The sequence below is a fragment of the Suncus etruscus genome, chromosome 1 (genome assembly GCF_024139225.1).
Source record: "Suncus etruscus isolate mSunEtr1 chromosome 1, mSunEtr1.pri.cur, whole genome shotgun sequence".
Taxonomy (NCBI): Eukaryota; Metazoa; Chordata; class Mammalia; order Eulipotyphla; family Soricidae; genus Suncus; species Suncus etruscus.
Genome location: NC_064848.1, coordinates 173,788,644 through 173,812,969, shown reverse-complemented (window position 1 = coordinate 173,812,969; position 24,326 = coordinate 173,788,644). Strand labels below are relative to the sequence as shown.

The following is a 24,326-nucleotide window of genomic DNA, read 5'->3' as shown; positions in this document are numbered from 1 at the left end:
TTTAGGAGCTCTTCGCCCTTTGTTCAAATTTACAGGTTGCAGTAACTGGAAACAACCTGTTCTAACAATGTGAAACTGTCCAGAAAGTCTTCTTCTTCGATTCCAAATTTTGTGTACTGATGAATGTAGGCCCTAAAAAAAAAAAGGAAGAAAACATTAAACAAAGCATTTCATGCAAATAAATAATACTTGAACAATAAATAGAGCTTTCCTAATTCATGGACATTTTGGAGATGGTAGAATCTCTTAAAATTTTTATATATACATCAATGTTTATGTCAAACATTAACAAACCCTCAAAACATTTGTCATATAACTAAAACCCAAGTACAAACGTGATTGTAATCATGGTGCTTAGATAAAGATAAATTAAAGAAACATTTGGGGCCGGAGAAATAGCATGGAGGTAAGGCGTTTGCCTTTCATGCAGAAGGTCATTGGTTCGAATCCTGGCAATCCATATGGTCCTTGAGCTTGCTAGGAGCAATTTCTGAGCGTGGAGCCAGGCGTAACCTTGAGCACTGCCGGGTGTGACCCAAAAACAAAACAAAACAAAAACAAAAAACAACGTTTATCAGTGGGGTCAGAACAACAGCAGAGCCAATTGGCCTCAGCCACTGTACAGCAGGGAAGGCATCTGAGTTGCAAACAGTTAACCTGGTTTCAATGCTTGGCATCTCATATGGTTCCTTGGGCTGATAGGAGCAATTTCTGAGTGCAGAGCCAGAAGTACTTGTGGGTATGGCTCAAAAAAATAAATAAAAACACAGGACCTCATGTGCCAGAGCGATAGCACAGCAGTAGGGCATTTGCCTTACATGCAGCTGATTTGGGACAAACCTGGGTTCAATCCCTGGCACCCCATATGGCCACCCAAACGATTTTTGAGAGAACAGCTTGGTGTAGCCCCAAAACCAAAACCAAAAGAAAAAAACAACCTCAAAAACAAAAACACAGAGCCAGTAGTAAGCCCTGAGCACCACTGGGTATGGCCTCCAAACAAACAAAATAAAGATAGCAGAGCCAGAAATTGTCCTGAGAATTAATGTGATCCAAACTTCCCCATTATATAGAAAGTGTCCATTAAGTTTCTTGCCTTTTGTTTGTTTGTTTTGGGATCATATTTGTCTGGCACCATGTCTCCAGTCTTTCCTCTCACCCCAACAAACAAACACAGAGTAACAATGAGTCTTCACTAGTCAGGCACTATAAGCACTATTTTATATATATATATATATATATATATATATATATGTTTTTGGGTAATACCCATCAGCGCTCAGGGGTTCCTCCTGGCTCTATGCTCAGAAATTGCTCATGGCAGGCTCAGGGGACCGACCATATGGGATGCCGGGATTCAAACCACCCTCCTTCTGCTTGCAAGGCAAACATCCTATCTCCATGCTATCTCTTTGGCCCCAAATGTATATATTTTTTTATTTTGAGAACCTCCCAAGCAGTGTTCATGAGGTTTGAGGGCCCACCTGCAATTCTCAATCAATCAGACTAATGGTTTTAAGAAGAGCCCAAGGATAATACACTGTTTAGGTTCTGCAGTGTTGGGGAGACCTGGATGACTCTGCCAGGGCTATACCAGATGGTGCTTTGGAAACCATGTGGTGCAGGAAATCTAATCCAGGTCAGGTCATGTAAGACATATATAATAACTGCTCTACTAGGGGCCGGAGAGATAGCACAACGTTAGGGTATTTGCCTTGCATGCAGCCGATCCAGGACGGACATTGGTTCAAATCCTGGCATCCCATATGGTCCCCCACACCTGCGAGGAGTAACCCCTGAGTGCCGTAGGGTGTGACCCAAAAACAAAAGCAAAAACCCAAAAAACCCAAAACCTGCTATACTAGTTCCTATCCCTTGTACTAGGTGTTTATAATATTTTCCTCATTTAATCCTCAACACATGCCCAGATAAAGATATGTCCTAAAATGACATGTTTAAAGTGTTACCACAAAGTGGTAGCCATGCTTGACTGTGATAAAAATTAAATGAAAATCTGGGAATAGGAGGGAAACTGGCAGAGGTTTATGGGTATAAGGGGAAGTGAAGGAATTGGTGAAGAATTCTGTCCATAAGAAAGGACTGAATCAGGGGAAAGACAAGAGTTAATTTCTGAGTGCAGAGCCAGAAGTAACCCCTGATTACCCAAAAGCAAAAACAAAAAATAAATAAAATTAAAAAAATTAAAATAAGAAGCCAGAGAGATAGCATGGAGGTAAGGCGTTTGCCTTTCAAGCAGAAGGATGGGATCCCGGTATCCCCCTGAGCCTGCCTGGAGCGATTTCTGAGCATAAAGCCAGTAGTAACCTGAGTGCTACCGAATGTGACCCAAAAAGCCCCCCAAAAAAATAAAAAAGAAAAAAAGAAAAGTCTGAATCACAGGAACACAGAAACTGAAGCAAAAACAGTCAGTGCAAAACCCTGCAATTTAGCTTTGTGAGCCTGCCTGCTTGCTTGTTTCTGTGTTTGAAAACATAAAAATGGAATGGACCCTTTGTTTGGGGACAGAGTTGGCAGAGTTGCTTGAATTCTTGGTCTGTGCAAATAAATTCCTTTTTTTTTTCTACCCACCTAGAGCTGCAATCTCCATTCCTTGAACTTTCCTTAACAGGACTGGATATCTCAATTCTTTGAAATTCATGCTAATGAATCTCAACTTCAAAAAGAAAGTTGCTAGGAGATACTGCCTCATGAAGGATATTGGGTCACCCAGGTGGAGGTCCCAGACTCATGAAAGGGTTCAGTTCCTTTCTCAGATGCCCATGGGGCCTCCTTTCCCCCTTGACCATTTGAGGGTACAGTGAAACTACCATCAGTGAAGCAAGATATAGCCTTACTAGACCTCAAATTTACCATCATCTTTTTTGGTTTGTTTTGGGGCGAGACTACAAGGACTCTGTGCTCAGGAGTGACCATGGGCGATACTTGGGGGACCATACACGATGTAAACCAGTATCAGTGATATGCAAGGGAAGGTGCCTTAATAGCTTTGGACTCTCTCTAGCTCTGCGAACACTTTGATCTTGGACCTCTCAGCCTCCAGATGTTTTTGTTTTTGTTTGGGTTTTAGGTCATAGCCAGAGGCACTCAGGGGTTACTCCTGGTTCTGCACTCAGAAGTTACTCCTGGCAGGCTCAGGGAACCATATGGGATGATGGGGACTGAACCCGAGTCAACTACTTACAAGGCAAATGCCCTACCCACCATGTTATTGATCTGGCCCCCTAGATTTTTGTTTGGTTTGGGGCCACTCCTGGTAATGCTCAGGGGTAGCTCCTGGCTCTGCACTCAGGGATTACTACTGGTGATGCCCAGGGAACCATATGGGATGCTGGGGATCGAACCCTGGTCAGTTGTATGCCAGGCCAAGTGCTCTACGTGCTTTACTATCAATCCAGCTCCTCAGTTTCCAGGTGCCTAAGAAATAAACTACTGAAGCCAGAGCGGTGGTACAAGCAGTAGGGTGTTTGCCTTGCACATGGCTAGGACGGACTGCGGTTTGATCCCCTGGTATCCCATATGGTCCCCCAAGTCAGGAGCAATTTCTGAGCGAATAGCCAGGAGTAAGCCCTGAGCATCAATGGGTGTGTCCCCACCCCAAAAGAAAGAAACTTCTGGGCCCGGAGAGATAGCACAGTGGTGTTTGCCTTGCAAGCAGCCGATCCAGGACCAAAGGTGGTTGGTTCGAATCCCGGTGTCCCATATGGTCCCCCGTGCCTGCCAGGAGCTATTTCTGAGCAGACAGCCAGGAGTAACCCCTGAGCACCGCCGGGTGTGGCCCAAAAACCAAAAAAAAAAAAAAAAAGAAAGAAACTTCTGTTATTTCTTCTGTTTATGAGCTATCCAATATATTTATTTTCATTAGATCAGCCCAAGTAAGTCAGTTACAGACCCTACATTGTGTTTAACATTACATTATCTAGGGGCTGGAGAGAGCATGAAGGTAAGGTGCTTGCCTTGCATGCAGAAGGACTGTGGTTCTAATCCTGGCATCCCATATGGTCCCCCGAGCCTGCCAGGAGCGATTTCTGAGCATAGAGCCAGGAGTAACCTTAGTGTTGCCGGGTGTGACCCAAAAACCAAAAAACCAAAACAAAAAACCAAAAAATTAATTATCTATTACATTAGAAAAGCTTGTTAACTGATGTTTTACTTACTTTGAAGCAAACATATTCCATGCTTTGCCCACAATCATATCAAGCGGCTTCACTAAGAACTGACTGTTGCTGACTAGGGTGGCGGACTTCTCATACTTGCTAAAGGCTCGCTGGGTTTTCCACACAGTGAAAGCATTGTCAGGCTTTAACCAGGAAGTATATAGAGCTGGATCTTTAAAGCCCCCTAGAGGAAAACAAAGTAAGTCATTTTTATAACAGAAATCATCAATTAGGAGCCGGAGAGATAGCATGGAGGTAAGGCATTTGCCTTGCATGCAGAAGGTCAATGGTTCGAATCCTGGCATCCCATATGGTCCCCTGAGCCTGCCAGGAGCGATTTCTGAGCGTAGAGCCAGGAGTAAGCCCTGAATGCTGCCGGGTGTGACCCAAAAAACCAAAACCAAACAAACAAACAAAACAAAACAAAACAAACAAACAAAAAAGAAACCACCAATTAGGGAAAGAAGTCAATAAACATACTTCCTTATTCCTTTCACCATGAATTTCCATTTATCTTCTTTGTTTTTGTTTGAGTTTTTTATTTGGAGGGGGAGCATATTTGATGGTGCTCAGGGCTTATTCCTGAGCACTCAGGGCTCACACTTGGTGGAGCCCAGGGAACCATATGTGGTGCTGAATTGAACCTGGATCAGCTTTGTGCAAGGCAAGTACCCTGCCCACCGTGTGTTCTCTCTAGCTTCAACTTGTATCTTTTTTGTTGTGGTTGTTGAAGGCCTCATACATGCAAGGAAATAGTTCACTGAGCTGCACCCGGTCCTTGTTTTATTCTATATTTGTTAAAACTTTTTGTTTGGGGGCAGAGAGTTAGTATAGTAAGATGCTTGCCTCATACTTGGCAACCTGGGTTTGATCTCTTTTTTGTTTGTTTTTTTGGGGGCCATATCTGGCTGTGCTCAGGGGATTCTCCTGGCTCTGTGTTCAGAAATATTTTTGGCAGACTCAGGGGACCATATGGAATACCAGGACTCAAACCCGGGTCCATCTGGGTTGGCAGCATGCAAGCAAACACACTACCACTGTGCTATTATTTGGTCCCTGGGTTTGATCTCTTGAGTCCATAACAGTTCCCTGAGCCCTGCTAGGATGTTTCCTGAGTGTAGATCAAGGAGTAAACCCCAAATATTGCTGATATGGCATCAAAACATACACACATACATACAGACTATATCAAAATTTTGTTTTAGGTGCCGGAGTGATAGACAGAGGGTAAGGCATTTGCCTTGCAGTTGGCAGATCCAGGTTCAATCCTTGGCATTCCCATATCGTTCCCTGAACCTGCCAGGAATAACTTCTGAGCACAGAGCCATGAGTAATCTAAGCACCACTGGGTATGGCGCCCTCTCCCCCCAAAAAGGGAGCTTTTTGTTTTGTTTTTTCAGTTTTGGGGTCACACTCAACACTGCTTAGGGACTACTCCTGGCACAGTTCTCCAGAGTTCCTCTCAGATGTGCTAGGGGAACATGAGATGTTGGCAATAAACAGGGGCTTCTTACAGTCAAATTATTCATTCTACTTCTTTCAGCTCTCCTCCTGGCCTTTTATTTTGCCCTAGTTAAGATAGTTTTAGGGTTAGAGATGTAGCCTTTCAGAATAGCACCTGCCTTGCATGTGAGGCCAGTGTTCAACACCTAACATACAGAAAAAAAAAAAACACAGGTTAGTTTTATAATACCTTGAGGCATATAATCCATACTCCAATTTGGAGGGGGTTTATTTTATTTTCTGAGCCACAACTAGCCATGCTCAGAACTTATTCCTGTTTCTATGCTATGGGTAACTTCTGGTTATGTTTAGGGGACCGTATGTGGTGCCAGAAATTGAAACTGGGTCAATGATGAGCAAGGCAAACGACTTAGCTCCTCTACTATCTCTCTAGACCCGTGTTCCTAGTTTTAATAAAAAGTAATTTTTCAGTGAAGTAAGATAGTTTTTTTGTAAACTTATTTAGATAGATATGAGAGGAGAGAAGGGGAGGACTTTGTGTTCAAGAGAGAACACAGTCTCTCCAAAGTGGAAATAGGCAAAGACACAGAGACAAGCAAAATGAGAGACATGTTTATAGGAGAACCTGGGCCTGAAGAGCAAGTCTAGAAAGTAATTTTTATCAGGGCTGGACAGAGAGTTCAAAGGGTTGTAACACAATGCAGGAGGCCCAGGTTTGTTTCTGTTGTTGTTGGCTTTTTATATCACACCAGGTGATACTCAGGGGTAACTCCTGGTTCTGCACTCAAAATTTTCCTGATGGTGCACAGGCGACCACACGGGATGCTAGAACTCAAATAAGTTGCATGAGAGGCAAGCACTCTCCCTACTATCATTCTCCCTACTATCACTCTGGCTCCAAGGAAGGCCAGGTTTGATCTCTGATGCTGCATGGTCCCCTCGGTACAGAGTAGGGATCAACTCCTAACTATGGTCACTAAGCCAGAAAACCCCTCTAAGTACTGCTGAATATGCACCCACCCTAAAAAAATAAGAGTAGCTCAGACTAGGGCCGGAGCAATGGCGCAGTGGTAGGGTGTTTGCCTTGCACGTGGCTGACCTAGGACGGACCACTGTTTGATCCCCTGATGTCCAATATGGTTCCCCAAGCCAGGAGTGATTTCTGAGCATATAGCTAGGAGTAACCCCTGAGCGTCACTGGGTGTGGCCCAAAAACCTAAAGAAAATAATAACTCTGACTATTCAGAGTCTTTTCACCTATTTACCATATTTGCCATATTTTTATTGTAAATAAAATGGTAATTTTATTTTATTTTATTTTTTAAAAATCATTTATATTAAAAAAAATCATTTATATTGGGGGCAGAGAGATAGTATAGCAGGCTGGGCACTTGCCTTGTGGGGAGGAGGAGCACAGTGGACAGTGCTCAGGATACTCCTGGTTCTGTATGCAGAAATCACTTTTAGGAAGCCGGAGAGATAGCATGGAGGTAGGCCATTTGCCTTGCATGCAGAAGGACGGCAACTCGAATCCCAGCATCCCATATGGTCCCCCGAGCCTGCCAGGAGCGATTTCTGAGCATAGAGCCAGGAGTAACCCCTGAGCGCTGCTGGGTGTGACCCCCCCCCCAAAAAAAAAAAAAAAAAAAAAAAAAAAAAGACACTCTTAGAATAAGCTTGAGGAGGGCCCGGAGATAGCACAGCGGCGTTTGCCTTGCAAGCAGCTGATACAGGACCAAAGGTGGTTGGTTCGAATCCCGGTGTCCCATATGGTCCCCCGTGCCTGCCAGGAGCCATTTCTGAGCAGACAGCCAGGAGTAATCCCTGAGCACCGCCGGGTGTGGCCCAAAAACCAAACCAAAACAAAACAAAACAAAACAAAGAATAAGCTTGAGGAACCATATAGGATACTAGGGATTGAACTCCAGTTGGCCTACCTGCTGTATTACAGCTCTGGTCTTTGATTCTCTAATATTGTTAGCATGAAAGATGCCACAGTAAATGTCTGTACAAGAACCCCTGGATAAGGGGCCCAGACAGAAGTCAGAGAGAGAGTTCTGGGCCAGCATGTGTGGGGTCTGGGGTTAGAGAATGGCCAGTCATTCAAGCTCACTCCTGCATAATTAGGTGACTAAAGCTCAATCATGTCTTAGACCAGAGGGAGGAAGCCACCAACAGGGATAGCAGAGTATTTAGATTTAGAAGAATTAAACCCTATCTTGCTTAAACAGCTAATTTTTTTCTCCCTCAGGGGAGAGCGCTCATGCAGCTTTTTTTGTCTCATTTTATGCTGATATAAAGGTTACACTTTGCTGTAAAACACAGAGTTTCCAAAGCTGGAGTGATAGTACAGTGAGTAAGCCTGCCCTGCAAGTGGCTAATCTGGGTTCATTCCCCAGCAACCCAAATGGTCTGCCAAGCGCTGCCAGGAGTGATTTCTTTTCTTTTTCTTTTTACTTTTTTGATTTTTGGTTTTTGGGTCACACCCGGCAGCGCTCAGGGTACTCCCGGCTCTACGCTCAGAAATTACTCCTGGCAGGCTCGGGGGACCATATGGGAATGCCGGGATTTGAACCACCGTCCTTCTGCATGCAAGGCAAATGCCTGACCTCCAAGCTATCTCTCCAGCCCCAGGAGTGATTCTGAATGTGGAGCCAGGTGGAACCCCTAATGACTGCCAGGTGTGGCCCAAAACCAACCAACCAAACAATTCAGGGTCTTCTTTCTTTCACTAAGTATGTGAGCAAAACTCACCTTTTTATGGCCCCAGTGGCTTCTGCTTACCCAGATCTGCACTGTGCACTTCTTTCCCACGCAGGATAACCAAATTTGCCAGGGAAGTATTGAAGCGCAGCTCTGAGCTCAGCGCCTTCTTGCCGAGAGCAGACTGTCCTGAGAATGGAGGCCGGACCTGCCAATCAATACCTACAACCAGAAAAAAGCAGATATTACAAATGACTTTTGGGGGTGGGGTGGGGGAGCATAACAGTAATGTTCAGGGGTTACTCCTACCTATGCACTTAGAAATCATTCTAGGGGGACAGAACAATAGCACAGTGGTAGGGCTTTTGCCTTGCACATAACAGACCCAGGATGGACCCAGTTCTATCCCTGGCATCCCATATGGTCCCCCAGACTGCCAGGAATGATTTCTGAGTGCAGAGCCAGGAGTAAACCCCTGAGTACCACTGGGTATGGCCCCAAAACAAAACAAAACAAAAACAAAAAAGAAATTACTTCTAGTGATATTCGAGGAACCATATGGGGTGCTGGGGATTGAACCCCAGTCAGCTGTGTATAAGGTAAACATCCTACCCACTTTACTATCTCTCCAGCCCTGGATGTTACAAATGATTTAAACAAGAGAAAAATGCAGCATGGGGGCCGGAGAGATAGTATGGAGGTAAGGCGTTTGCCTTTCATGCAGTAGGACGGTGGTTCAAATCCCGGCATCCCAGATGGTCCCCTGTGCCTACGAGAGGCAATTTCTGAGCATAGAGCCAGGAGTAACCCCTGAGTGCTGCCGGGTGTCACCCAAAAACAAAACAAAAAAGATAAATGCAGTGTGATTTGTATATTTTATATAAACTTTCATTTGACATTTAAGAGCTTTTTTTTTTGGGAGGGGGCCACACCCGGCAATGCTCAGGGGTTACTCCTGGCTATCTGCTCAGAAATAGCTCCTGGCAGGCACGGGGGACCATAAGGGACACTGGGATTTGAACCAACCACCTTTGGTCCTGGATCGGCTGCATGCAAGGCAAACGCCACTGTGCTATCTCTCCAGGCCCTTAAGAGCTATTTTTTTAAAAAAAAATTATTGATTGATTGATTGGTTTCTGGGACCCCAATGGAGCTCAGGGGTCCTCTTGGCTCTGCACTCAGAAATCGCGCCGGCAGGCTAAGGGCCCATATGGGATGTTGGTAATTGAACCATCAGGTCCTTCCGGAGTCTGCCGCATGCAAGGCAAATGCCCTACCACTGTGCTATCTCTCCGGCCCCTTTTCCTTTTCTTTTGGATTTTTGGGCCACATCTGGTGATGATCAGGGGTTACCCCTGGCTATGTGCTCAGAAATTGCTCCTGGCTTGGAGGATCATATGGGACGCTCGGGACTGAACCCAGGTCTGTCCTGCATCAGCCATGTGCAAGGCAAACGCCCTACCGCTGTGCTATCGCTCCAGCCCCAGAGCTATTTTTTCTATTAAATGTGTAAAACATTTTTCTGGTTCACCTAAAGTGTTTTCAACTACCCAATTCTGAGAAAAGTATAAAATAGTCTTTCCTGAGTATTTAAAGAGTGGTGGTAGGTGCAAAGACTAACTATGTAATAATAGGGATGTTCATGTAATAATAGAGATGGAACTCAAGAGATTCAGCTAAGGCAAACAAACTAGACTTTGTAGATTACAGACTGCATGATCCCTTTATAGAATATTCTGGGAAAGTATGTTTGTATATTACATTACTTTGATTAAAAATGGAATGAAAGAAAAAAAACAAACAAAAATACCAAATCTTAAAAGGGGCCGGTGAGGTGGCACTAGAGGTAAGGTGTCTGCCTTGCCAGTGCTAGCCAAGGAAGGACCACGGTTTGATCCCCTGGCGTCCCATATGGTCCCCCCAAGCCAGGGGCAATTTCTGAGTGTTTAGCCAGGAGTAACCCCTGAGTATCAAACGGGTGTGGTCCGAAAAAACAAACAAACAAACAAAAAAAAAAAACCCAAATCTTAAAAATGAAATAAATAGGGGCCGGCGAGGTGGCGCTAGAGGTAAGGTGTCTGCCTTGCCAGTGCTAGCCAAGGAAGGACCGCAGTTCGATCCCCCGGCATCCCATATGGTCCCCCCAAGCCAGGGGTGATTTCTGAGTGTTTAGCCAGGAGTAACCCCTGAGCATCAAACGGGTGTGGCCCCAAAAGAAACAAAAAACAAAAAACAAACAAAAAAGGAATGAATAGGGGTTGACGAGGTGGTGCTAGAGGTAAGGTATCTGCCTTGCAAGCGCTAGTCAAGGAAAGATTGCGACCGTGGTTTGATCCCCTGGCGACCCATATGGTCCCCCCAAGCCAGGGGCAATTTCTGAGCGCTTAGCCAGGAGTAACCCCTGAGCATCAAATGGGTGTGGCCTGAAAACCAAAACCAAAAAAATAAATGGAATGAATAATAACACACTCAGAAATCTGCAGAGAAAACAACATTTGAAGTGATTAAGAAGCACAGAGACTATAATTTTTTCTGGTGCTTCTCTGGCCTGAAGAACAAGGTCCAGTGGTTTCCATCAGCTCCGGCCAGTTCAGACCAAGAGCTTCAGAGCTGGCATCTTTCCTAGCTTGTGGGCTGCATACTTTTTAAAATACCCTTTACCTTCTTCCATTTTCGCATTAGAAATGAGCATCTGTCTCAAATGCTTCAAGAGGCCAGCCCAAGTAAATGAGCTATATGCCAGCAAGTTCTCAGACATTTGTGGAATGTTACGAACACCCAGCATCTTAAATTCAGGATGCGGAACTAAACTCTCCATTAAATCTCCTGTGAAGGAAAAAAAAAAATCAGAATTAGATTTTTGTTTGTTTACTTTGAAGCCACACCCAATCCCAATGGTGCTCAGGGGTTACTCCTGGCTATGCTCAGAAATTGCCCCTGGCTTGAGGGACCTCATGGAACGCCGAGGAATTGAACTTCGGTCTGTTCTAGGCTAGTGCACTCAAGGCAGACGCCTTACACCCTGCACCACCGCTCTGGCTCTCAGGGTTTACTCTTGGTGGCTCTGCACTCTGAAATCATACCTAGCAGGCTTGGGGGAACCATATGAGATGCAGGGAATCAAAGCCGGGTCTATCTCGGGTCAGCTGCATGCAAACAAATGCCCTTTCACTGTGCTATATTGCTCTGGCCCCAGAATTCTCTCTTTACAGTCCACTATAGTTTGGCATTTATTTTAGAATGACATAAAACAAACATAATTTTGGGGCCAGAATGATAGTATATTGGGTTGGGTGCTTGCCTTGCACATATGACCAACCCAGGTTTGATCTCTAGCATCCTAATGGTCCCTTAAGTCCACCAGGAATAATTTCTGAGAACAGAGTTAGGAGTAGTCACTGAGGATTGGTGGATATGGTCCCCAAAACAAACAAACAAAAACAAACAACCCCACCCAAATAACCTCACAATTTTTGAAAAAGAAAAAGAAATTCTGAAGCTGGGTAACAGGGAATGTAAACAAATTATTTAGCCAAATCTTAGAAAAACAAAGCAAGAATGAGGAAATATTTTATTGTCATTCCGTGTTTAGTAACTACTACTTTAGAAAAAATTTCTAGTTCTATTATATATTTATATGGGCTAAATGGTATTTTAGAATCTGTTAAGAGAAAAATCTACTAGAAAAATGAACCTGGAGATCCAGTACAGTAGGTAAGACACTTACAGTTGACCAGATTTGATCACCAGTATTACATATGCCTGCTAGAAAGTGAATCCTTAGTGCAGAATGGATGTGATATCCCCCCTGCCCCAAACAAAAGTAAAAGAAGAGAGACTGAAGCAATAGCACAGCAGATAGGGTGTTTGCCTTGCACACAGCAGACCTGGCTTCAGTCTCCTGCATCCCATATGGTCTCTTGAGCCTGTCAGGAGTAACTGCTGATTGCAGAGCCAGGAGTAACTCGAGTGCCACCAGGTGTGGCCTCAAAACCAAAATAAAATAAAAAAACAAAACAGAGCCAGTAGATATCTATCACTTCTTTGGTTTGTTTGTTAGTTTGTTTTTGGATCACACCCGGCAGTGCTCAGGGGTTACTCCTGGCTCTGTGCTCAGAAATCATCCTGGCAGGCTCGGGTGGCCATATGGGATGCTGGGAATCGAACCCAGGTCCATCCCAGGTCGACATCTATCACTTTTGAAAAGAAATTTATTAACTTCTCAAATCTTCTCAGAGATAAGAAATGCTTCAGGAAGGTTTCTCAACTAAAGAAGACCTAACATGTTTTTTTTTTTGAGGGGCGCACACCCAGTGGTGCTTAGAGGTTACTCTTGGCTCTGCACTCAGAAATCGCTCCTGGCTGGCTCTCGGGACCATATGGGACAGTCTGTCCTGGGTCTCTCCTGGGTTGGCTGTGTGCAAGGGAAAGGCCCTACTGCTATGCTATCTCTCCATATCTTTTTTTGTTTGTTTTATTGGATCACACCCAGCTGCGCTCAGAGGTTATTCCTGGCTCTATGCTCAGAGATTGCTCCTGGCAGGCTCAGGGGACCATACGGGATGCTGGGATTTGAACCACTGACCTTCTGCATGCAAGTCAAAGACCTTACCTCCATGCTATCTCTCCGGCCCCTCTCCATATCTTTAGGCAGAGGGAGGACAGGGAAAAATACCTCTGAGGTTTTCAGAAGAGAGATTTTGCTGCTATTTTCAGTGGGGGTGGGAGTGGTACACACCTAATGGATTTCTCCGGTAGTTACACAAGCCCTCTGAAGAATATGTAGGCTGGAACACACTTCCCAGCTGATGTGCAAGGACTTGATTTATATCACTGAAAGAGATCTGCTTGATTTTCATCAATTTCGCACAGATCTTATGAAGAGTGTCATTCTCATGGACTAGAAGAGCTTCCGAAGACCGGTACAAGTGAGAAAGAGTCAAAATGGAATTGTAGTTCTGAACAATAACCTGCACAGGAAGAGAGTCAGTAAGAAAGTCAGGCTAGATTAGTGGTTAAAAAGGTAGCTTCTGGGGGCCAGAGTGATAGCACAATGAGAACGGTGGTTACCTTGCACGCACCAACCCAGGACTCTTTTTGTTTTAGTTTTCTTTCTTTTGGTCACACTGGTGGTGCTCAGGGGTTACCCCTGGCTCTGCACTGAGAAATTGCTCCTGGCAGGCACAAGGGACCAGATGGGATGCCAGGATTCAAACCACCATCTGTCCTGGAATGGCTGTGGGCAAGGCAAATTCACTACCACTGTGCTATCTCTCTGGCCTCTCCAACCCAGTTTTGATCCACGGCATCTCATATGGTCCTCGAGCCTGCCAGGAGTAATTTGAGTGCAGAGCCAGGAGTAACCCGAGCACTGCCAGGTGTGGCCCCAAAACAAAACAAAAAAGATAGCTTCTGGGGTGGAAGAGATGGTACAAGGGTTAAGGCATTCACCTTGTATGGGACAAACATGGTTCAATACCTGACACCACTTGGTCCTCCAAGTGAGCACAGAGCTAGGAGTAGCTTCTGAGCACTCTCTAGTATGGCACAACCCTCCCATCCCTCAACAACTCCTTAAAAAATAAAAGGTAGGGGCTGGAACGGTGGTGTAAGCAGTAGGGCTTTTTGCCCTGCACACGCTAACCTAGGACAGACTACGGTTCGATCCCCTGGCATAACATATGGTCCCCCAAGCAAGGAGCAATTTCTGAGCACATAGCCGGGAGTAACCCCTGAGCATCACCGGATATGACCCTAAAAGCAAAATAAATAAGTAAATAAAAAAATAAAATAAAAGGTAGCTTCTGAAGGTATTTTGTCCAGGTTTACATTCTGGCTCTATGACTTTCCAGATTTTGGGGGGCAGGGAAGCAAGCCATACCCAGCCATGCTCAGAGGTTACTCCTGGCTCTGCACTAAGAAATAACTCCTGGCAGTGCTCAGGGAAACATGAGACACTGGGGATCAAACCCAAGCCAGACATGTGTACAAGTACCCACCCCCAGATATAATCTTTTTTTTTTTGGTTTTTGGTTTTTGGTTTTTGGGTCCCACCCGGCGGTGCTCAGGGGTTACTCCTGGCTGTCTGCTCAGAAATAGCTCCTGAGGCCCGGAGAGATAGCACAGCGGTGCTTGCCTTGCAAGCAGCCGATCCAGGACCAAAGGTGGTTGGTTCGAATCCCGGCATCCCATATGGTCCCCCGTGCCTGCCAGGAGTTATTTCTGAGCAGACAGCCAGGAGTAACCCCTGAGCACCACCAGGTGTGACCCAAAAACAAAACAAAAAAAAAAGAAATAGCTCCTGACAGGCACGGGGGACCATATGGGACACCAAGATTCGAACCAACCACCTTTGGTCCTGGATCGGCTGCTTGCAAGGCAAACGCCTCTGTGCTGTCTCTCCGGGCCCCAGATATAATCTTTTTTTTTTTTTTTTTTGGTTTTTGGGCCACACCCAGTAACGCTCAGGGGTTACTCCTGGCTACGCGCTCAGAAGTTGCTCCTGGCTTGGGGGACCATATGGGACACCAGGGGATCGAACCGCGGTCCGTCCAAGGCTAGCGCAGGCAAGGCAGGCACCTTACCTTTAGCGCCACCGCCCGGCCCCCAGATATAATCTTAATGATTTAAATCTCTATACCTCAGTTACCTCATTTATAAAATTATATAAAAATTATGGCAGGGGTGCAAAGAGATAGTACAGCAGGTATGGTACTTGTGTCTTGCATGAGGCTGACCTGGGTTTGATTCCTGGCTCCCTTATATGGTTTCCAGAGCATGGCCAGAGGTGAGCACAAAGCCAGAAGTAAGCTTTGACCACCACAATGTGTGGTCCAAAACAAAAACAAGAGAATTATGGGGCAGAGAGATTGTATTGTCTACTACGCTGCACGCAGCTAACCCTGGTTCAACCTTTGGTTCTTTTTGTTGTTTTTTCTGGGGCCACACCCAGGGTACTCAAGGGTTACTCCTAGCTCTGCACTCAGAAATTGTTCCTGGCAGGCTCAGGGGACCATATGGGATGCTGGAAATTAAACCCAGGTACATCCTGGGTTGGCTGCGTGCAAGGCAGATGCCCTACTGTTGTGCTATCTCTCTGGCCCCACTTGGTTCAATCTTTGGCACTGCATATAGTTCCTGAGCACACCCAGGAATGACTCTGAGTACTTCCAAGAATGACTTCTGAGCATTTCCTGCTATGACACTGAGCACAGAGCCAGGAGCAGTAGCCTCTGAGCACTACCAGGGTGAGGCTCATACCTCATACTGCCCCTACCCCCAAATTATATTAGCCTCTCAGAGTAGTAAGGACTGATATACAAGTAAAACTCTTATCTTCTTTGGTTTTTGATTTTGGGCCACACCTGGCATCGCTCAGGGATTATTCTTGGCAGGCTCGGGGAACCATATGGGATGCTGGGGATCAAACATGGGTCCTTCCCATTAGGCAGCATGCAAGGCAAACACCCTACTGCTATGCTATCACTCTGGCCCAAGTAAAACACTTATTTAAGGGCTTGATAAATAATGAATACTACTACACCTTTCTATATCATTTTCTATAATGACTTGTTTTACTTTCACTTTTTTTTTTTTTTTTTTGAGGGAGCACAGCTATTCTAAGGATTTACACTGGGCTATATGCTTAGGGAACTAAATGTGGTGCCTTGAATTGGACCCAGTCAGCAAGGTGAGCACTTTAATCTTTGTACTATCTCTCTGCCCCACTCACTTCTACATTTTTTTTGGGGGTCACACTCGGCAGCGTTCAGGGGTTACTCCTGGCTCTATGCTCAGAAATTGCTCCCGGCAGGCTCAGGGGACCCCTCACTTATACTTTATTATTTCTCTTACTGTGCTATAGATGAAAAATTGGCTTAAATATAAATTTCCCCTCAAACAAAAGAAGTGAAAAGTCTTTATAGGGTGGCAATGGCACCCCCAAGTCCCCAATATGAAGCCAAAGACCCTGCTTTCCATAAAATCAGAGAAGCAAAGCTAGAAATGGTTTTCTTTTTCTTAAACTTGATTGATTTATTGGTTTTTGGTCCACACCCAGTGGTGCTCAGAAGTCACTCCTGTCTCTGCACTTAGAAATTGCCCCTGGCGGGGCTGGAGAGATAGCACAGTGGTAAGGCGTTTGCCTTACATGCGGAAGGTCGCTGGTTCAAATCCTGGCATCCCATATGGTCCCCGGAGCCTGCCGGGGGTGATTCTGAGTGTAGAGCCAGGAATAACCCCTGAGCATTGCCGGGTGTGACCCAAAAAAACAAAAAAACAAACAAACAAAAAAATTGCCCCTGGCAAGCTGGGGGACCATATGCGATGCAGGGAATTGAACCAGTTCTCTCCCTGGGTCTGTGGCATGCAAGGCAAATGCCCTATCTCTGTGCTATCTCTGGCCCCTACCAATGGTTTTCTGAGAAGAGTTACTTGTTTGCTGTCTTTGGGATATGTTTGTTGGTGGGAATCTTTTCTGTTTTAGTTTTGGGGCCACACTCAGCAATACTCAGGGGTTACTACTGGCTTTGTTGCTCAAGGACTGAACCTGCATGAGCCACATGCAAGGCAGATGATGCCTTATCTGCTGTACTGTTACTCCAGTCCTTGCTTGGACTTATTTATTTTTTTTGGGTGGGGGCACAGCTGGCAGTGCTCAGGGGTTACTCCTGGCTCAGAAATTGCTCCTGGTAGGCTTGGGAGACCATATGGGATGCCGGGATTCAAACCACCGTCCTTCTGCATTCAAGGCAAACTCCCTACCTCCATGCTATCTCTCCGGCCCCCAAATATGAATATTTCAAATAAGTTTATACCTCACCAGTTCCATAAGGCCATATAATCTGATTCATTTTCAAAGAGTTTGAGTACTGGTCTTGCAAATTCTGTGTAATGAAGGCTCCTAGCCCCGATCCTGTACCCCCAGCCATACTCATTATAATGAAAAAGCCACTCAAAGAGTCACATTTCTCCACTTCCTTCTGGATTAGGTTCATTATAGATTCTTCATGTCTGGGTCCATGAACAGAGTAACTATAAAATGAAAAAAAAAATCCATTTCAATTTGAACAGCAATGTAAAGCATATATCAACATACAGGATAGTGAAGGCTTTTTATTTTATTTTGGGAAACTGTGCTCAGGGCTACCTTCTCTCTCTCTCTCTCTCTCTCTCTCTCTCTCTCTCTCTCTCTCTCTCTCTCTCTCTCTCTCTCTCTCCCTCCCTCCCTCCCTCCCTCCCTCCCCCCCTCAGCTGTACTCAGGTTTATTCTTGATTCTGCTCAGAGATCACTTCTGATACGCTTAAGGGACCATATGGAGTACCAAAGAATGACCTTGGGTTTATCAATTTTGTACTATTTCTCCAGCCCTCTACAGGGCATGTCTTTAATTAAAGAAGTGAATAAAAAAAGGGGGGAGGAGAGATTGTTTTGTTTTGTTTTTTCGGGCCACACCCTTTTAATGCTCAGGGGTTACTCCTGGCTAAGCACTCAGAAATTGCCCCTGGCTTGGGGGACCATATGGGACGCCGGGGGATCGAACCGCGGTCCTTTCTTGGCTAGCGCTTCCAAGGCAGACACCTTACCTCTAGTGCCACCTCACCGGCCCCATGTTTTAACTTTTTTTTAATGGTTAGGATAGGGGGCTACACATAGCAATGCTCCTGCATAATTTCTGACTGCACTCAGGAATTACTCCTGATGGTTCTCAGGAACCATATGGGATGCTGGGGATCAAACCTGGTCATCCACATACAAGACAAGCAAGCCCACATCTTCTATATTATCTCCACCCCCAACAATTTGAAGATTTTGTGCTTGTTGTAACAGGTTGTAAAAATACCATTGATTGGAGCCGAAGAGATAGCACAGCAGCATTTGCCTTGCAAGCAGCCGATCCAGGACCAAAGGTGGTTGGTTCGAATCCCGGCATCCCATATGGTCCCCCGTGCCTGCCAGGAGTTATTTCTGAGCAGACAGCCAGGAGTAACCCCTGAGCACCGCCGGGTGTGGCCCAAAAACCAAAAACCAAAAAAAAAAAACCAAAAACCAAAAAACAAAAACCATTGATTGTGCAGCTATATTTAAAATGAAGACCATGAGAACTTATTCTTACCCATATGCCCAGTTGTTTCCAGAACCTTGTTTTTGACATAAGCATGCTTGCTGACCATATTTCCATCTGCCAGAGTGGGCAGCCTTTGAGAGTATTTGATTGATAACTTTTGGTTCCATGTCAATAAGTACAGCTCGAGCAACTGGAACTTAGAGGAGGAGGAAAAAAAGAATATTAACAAAGAAATATTTCATGTATATTATTTGGGTTAAATCAGAACAGATATTTAAAAATCAAGAGAATCCATAAAAACAAAAACAAACAAAATAAAACAAGACAAAATCTAGAGGCCAGAGAGATAGTACAGAATTTTTCTTGCGCATGGCTGAACCAGGTTCTCTCTCTATGGTCCCCATCCTGCCAGGAGTGATCTCTGAATGCAGAGCCAGGAGTAAGTCCTGAGCCTGATGTGGTCCAAAAATAAACAAAACAACAACAACAATAATAACAAATTCAGCCAGAGGCTGGAGTATAGAAAAGATGTGGGGCATTTGCCTAGCATGCGGTTGACCTGGTTTGACCCCCAGCATCCTGGTCCCTCAAGCACCACTAGAAATGACTTCTGAGTGCAGAGCCAGGAGTAATCCCTAAACACTGTCAAGTGTAGGGGCCAGAGTGATAGCTCAGTGGTAGGTGTTTGCCTTGCATGCGACCAACCCAGGATGGGATGGATCTGGGTTTGATTCTTGGCATCCCATATGGTCCCTTGAGCCTGCCTGGAACAATTTCTGAGGGCAGAGCCAGGAGTAACCCCTAAGTGCTGCCAGGTGTGGACCCAAAAATGAAAACCAAAACCAAAACCAAATAAACACTGTCAAGTGTAGCCTAAAAAATATCCAAAGGTGTTAGATAAAAAAAAAAATGGTTGGAAAAAACAAACAAACAAAATAAACCAAAAAAGGGTTGGAGGAGCCAGAGCAATAGCACAGCAGTAAGGCGTTTGTCTTGCAGGTGGCCAATCCGGGATGGGATGGACTGGGTTCAATTCCTGGCATCCTATATGGTTCCTTGAGCCTGCCAGGAGTGATTTGAGTGCAGAGTGCCCTTGAGTGTGACCCAAAACCAAAAACCAAAAAAACACAACAAAAAACAAAGAGTGATCCCTGAGTACAGAGCCTGGAATAAGCCCTGACCACTACTGGGTGAGAACCCCAAACCAAGACAATAAGGACAAATAAAAAATATAAAAGCCAGGGGCCGGAGAGATAGGATGGAGATAAGGCGTTTGCCTTTCATGCAGAAGGTCATTGGTTTGAATCCCGGCACCCCATATGGTTCCCCCGAGCCTGCCAGGAGCGATTTCTGAGAGTAAAGCCAGGATTAACCCCTGAGCACTGCCGGGTGTGACCCGAAAACAAAACAAAAAACCAAAAAACATAAAAGCCAAACAAATGTCACGGAAACAATAACCTCAGGTCTATTAAGGAGGGAAGAAGAGATAAATGGGGTTGAAAGGCAGCCAGAGCTCAGATACTGAAGTTCTTGTGTACAAGGCTAAATATTGAAAATTTGGAGCTGGAAGGCGGTAAGGCCTTGCATGTGTTAGCCTAGGACAGACAGACCACAGTTTGATTCCCAGGCATCCCATATGTTCCCCCCAAGCCAGGAGTGATTTCTGAGCGCATAGCCAGGAATAACCCCCTGAGCATCAATGGGTGTGGCCCCAAAACAAAACAAACAAAAAACCAAACAAATAATAAATATTGAAATGTTATCTTTCTTTACCACTGGAAAATCAGAGGAAGAGTCAGACGTCTTTTGTTTTGTTTTTTTGGGCCACACTCAGTGGCGCTCTGGGGTTACTCCTGGCTCTAAGCTCAGAAATCACTCCTGGCAGGTTTGGGGGAATCATACAGGATACCAGGAATTGAATCCAGATCTGTCCCGGGTCGACTGCTACGCTATCACTCTGTTCCTCAGACATCTTTTTATTTGTGGAAGGAAGGCAGGAAGATTTGAGGACCAACCACAGCTGGCAGACTGGAAGGTTACTCCTTGCTGTGCTTGAGATTCCCAGAAATGCTCAGGGGACATATGGTGCTGAGGATCAAATCTGAGCCTCCAGCAAGAAAAGCTGCACTCAGCTCACTTTACAGTCCAGGGTAGAGGGCTTTTCTTTTTTCTTTCCTTCCTTCCTTCCTTCCTTCCTTCCTTCCTTCCTTCCTTCCTTCCTTCCTTCCTTCCTTACTTCCTTCCCTCCCTCCCTCCCTCCCTCCCTCCCTCCCTCCCTCCCTCCCTCCTTTCTTTCTTTCTTTCTTTCTTTCTTTCTTTCTTTCTTTCTTTCTTTCTTTCTTTCTTTCTTTCTTTCTTTCCTCCCTCCCTCCTTCCCTCCTTTCTTCCCTCCTTTCTTTCTTTCTTTCTTTCTTTCTTTCTTTCTTTCTTTCTCTTTCTTTCTTTCTTTCTTTCTTTCTTTCTTTCTTTTTTCTTTCTTTCTTTCTTTCTTTCTTTTCTTTCTTTCTCTTTCTTTCTTTCTTTCTTTCCTCCCTCCCTCCTTCCCCTCCTCCCTTCCCCTCCCTCCTTCCCTCCCTCACTCCCCTCCCTCCCTCCCCTCCCTCCCTCCCTCCATCCTTCCCCTCCCCCTCCCTCCCCTCCCTCCCTCCCTCCCTCTCTCTCCTCTCTCTCTCTCTCCTCTCCTCTCTCTCTCTTTCTTTCTTTCTTTCTTTCTTTCTTTCTTTCTTTCTTTCTTTCTTTCTTTCTTTCTTTCTTTCTTTCTTTCTTTCTTTCTTATTTTTCCCCACCCTCCCTCCCCTCTCCAGAGGGCTTTTCTAACAAAGCAGTATAGAGGTCAGAAGTGATAGGCTGGAAAACTCCAAGTGTTTTGAAACAATATGGGTAAGAGAAGACAAGACCGAACTAAGGTACTGATAGGATGAAAAAGAAAAAAACAGTTTCAGGAGATGTGTAGAAGATTAAATAATATTGATATTTGATGGGGTCCTCAAACTTTTTAAACGGGGGGCCAGTTCACTGTCCCTCAGACCATTGGAGGGTCTGACTATAGTAAAAACAAAACTTATGAACGAATTCTTATACACACTGCATATATCTTATTTTGCAATGAAGAAACAAAACAGATACAAATACACTATGTGGCCTGCGGGCCATAGTTTGAGGACCACTGGATGAGCTAGAAGGGCCCAAGTTTTTTTAGTTACTTGTTTTCACTTTTTTTGGTTTTGGGGCTATATCCAGCAGTGCTTAGGAGTCACTTCTGGCAGCAATCCGGGGAGCATGTGGTATCAAGACTTAACCAGGGGCCGGGCGGTGGCGCTAAAGGTAAGGTGCCTGCCTTGCCTGCGCTAACCTTGGACGGACCGCGGTTCGATCCCCCGGTGTCCCATATGGTCCCCCGTGCCTGCCAGGAGCAACTTCTGAGCACATAGCCAGGAGTAACCCCTGAGCATTCCCGGGTGTGGCCCAAAAACCAAAAAAAAAAAAAAGACAACCAAACAAGGGTCTCCTGTATATAAAACATGTGCTTAGCCCCGAAATCATCTTTCTGGCCTCAAAAGCCCAAACTTTAAAGAAAGAAAAAAAAATAAATGAATGTTCTTAGACTACAGATACTGAACCTGAGGTGCACATGGGAGATGCAAGTAGAAATATCTGCTAATTAGATTGGAAAGAGCAAGGTGACATATTTGAGAGTCACCAGTACAAAAAGAGAGATAATTGGAGCCAGAGAGGTGGCGCAAAGTGTAAGGCATCTGCCTTGCATGAGCTAGCTTAGGTTGGACCACGGTTCAATCCTGGGCATACCATATGGTCCCCCAAGCCAGGAGCAATTTCTGAGAGCATAGCCAGGAGTAACCCTTGAGCATCACCAGGTATGGCCCCAAAACAAAACAAAACAAAACAAAAAAACAAAAATAAAAGAGAGAGGTAATTATGAGGTAAATGAAAATTAGTCCAGGATCAATGAGAACAGAGAAAAGTCTGAGATGCGGTCACTACAGAGAAAAATTCAGAGATGAAGGAAGGGTTTCAAAGAGGGTGTTTTATAATTACATTTAATAGAGAATTTAAGGGAATTTTGAGTAAAACCATGAGCCCAGTGGTTTAACTCACTGCAAGCAGGGTGTTTTTGCCTTGCATGCAGCTAATGCAGGTTTCCAGGTTAGATTCCTAGCACCCAATATGGTCACCAAGCCTGCCAGGAGTGATCCCTGAGCATAGAGCCAGAGCCAGGGGAAACCCTTAACACTTCTAGATATGGCCCAGAAACAAACTAAAGAAAAAACAAAAACAAAAAAGGAAAGAGGTAAGAATTATGAGATAACAGAGCTAGCACGGTAGAGAGATAGTACAGCAGGCAGGGCTCTTGCCTCGCACGTAGCTGACCAGGTTTGATACCCAGCTCTCTCCTCTCTATGATACCCTGAGCACCACAAGAAGTGACCCTTGAGCAGTCAAGAGCAATCTCTGAGAGCTGCCAGGTGTGGTTCAAAACAAAACAAAACAAAACAAAGAAATAATAAAGGAGACTGGAACAATTGTATAGAGGTTAGGGCCAAATTTGCTTTAAACTTGGCCAGTGCAGGTTCAATCCTCAGCAGCCCATAAAAATTTTCACATACTATCAGGAGTATCCTGAGTGTAGATCCAGTAGTAACCTTAGAATACTGCCAAATATGGCCCCAAAGCCAAAGGAAAAAAAATACGGAAATGATAGAACTAAAGCTTTGGTTACAGTTCAGCAGGAAAGAAAGAATGAAAAGAAAGAAAGAAAGAAAGAAAGAAAGAAAGAAAGAAAGAAAGAAAGAAAGAAAAAGAGAGAAAGAAAGAAAGATAGAGAAAGAAAGAGAAAAAGAAAGAAAGAGAGAGAAAGAAAGAAAGAAAGAAAGAAAGAGAAAGAAAGAAAGAAGAAAGCTATAGTCAAGAGGTAAGAAAGAAAGAAAGAAAAAGAAAGAAAGAAAGGAAGGAAGAAAGAAAGAGAGAAAGAGAGAAAGAGAGAGAAAGAAAGAGAAAGAAAGAAAAAAGGAGAGAAGAGTAGGAAAGAAAGAAAGAAAGAAGAAAGAAAGAAAGAAAGAAGAGAAAGAAAAGAAAGAAAGAAAGAATAGAAAGAAAAGAAAGAAGAAGAAAGAAAGAAAGAAAGAGAAGAAAGAAAGGAAAGGGCCTGCGGTGGCGCTAAAGGTAAGGTGCCTGCCTTGCCTGCGCTATCCTTGGACGGACCTCGGTTCGATCCCACCGGTGTCCCATATGTCCCCCAAGCCAGGAGCAACTTCTGAGCGCATAGCCAGGAGTAACCCCTGAGCTTTACCGGGTGTGCCCAAAAACCAAAAAAAAAAAAAAAAGAAAGAAAGAAAAAAGCTATAGTCAAGAGGTAAGAAAGAAAGAAAGAAAGAAAGAAAAAGAAGAAGGAAAGAAGGAAAGAAAGGGAAGGAGAAGAAAAGGAAGAAAGAAAGAAAGAAAAGAAAGAAAGAAAGAAAGAAAGAAAGAAAGAAAGAAAGAAAGAAAGAAAGAAAGAAAGAAAGAAAGAAAGAAAGAAAGAAAGAAAGCTATAGTCAAGAGGTAAGTTTTGTTTGTCTGGTTTTAGATTGACAATATCTAAACCCTCACGTGCTAATGGGAAGAAGCCACTGGAGAGGTAAAGGTCATTAATACAGAAAGGATCGTCTTAGAAAAACAAGGAAGAATGTCTGAACATCAGGGCTTGACCTTGAAGAGGTTGCATGTCAGGGACTACATACCTCCATTTTCCTCTTCACAGAAGAATTTTTCCTTGCAAGATACTTGATATGCCTCATTCTCTTTTCTAGAGCAGAGTCCCTCAGAGTAGTGTGAGTCTTTAAATAAAGCATCAAACACTTCAAAACCAATCTGATTTCCACATTGACCAAGTTGTACTGTTACAATTGACATGCTAGGC

The 24,326-nt window shown here is 44.6% G+C and overlaps 1 protein-coding gene across 1 annotated transcript; it reads right to left on the bottom strand.

Annotated features, from left to right (window-relative positions):
• Positions 1-24,326, bottom strand: TUBD1 (tubulin delta 1). Its single transcript, XM_049772061.1, has 8 exons — positions 24,148-24,326; positions 18,458-18,605; positions 17,159-17,375; positions 13,081-13,312; positions 11,004-11,168; positions 8,424-8,564; positions 4,176-4,359; positions 1-132 (listed from the first exon to the last, which is right to left on the bottom strand). The coding sequence occupies exons 1-8, from the start codon at positions 24,317-24,319 to the stop codon at positions 30-32; spliced, it is 1,362 nt and encodes a 453-aa protein (XP_049628018.1). The 5' UTR covers positions 24,320-24,326; the 3' UTR covers positions 1-29.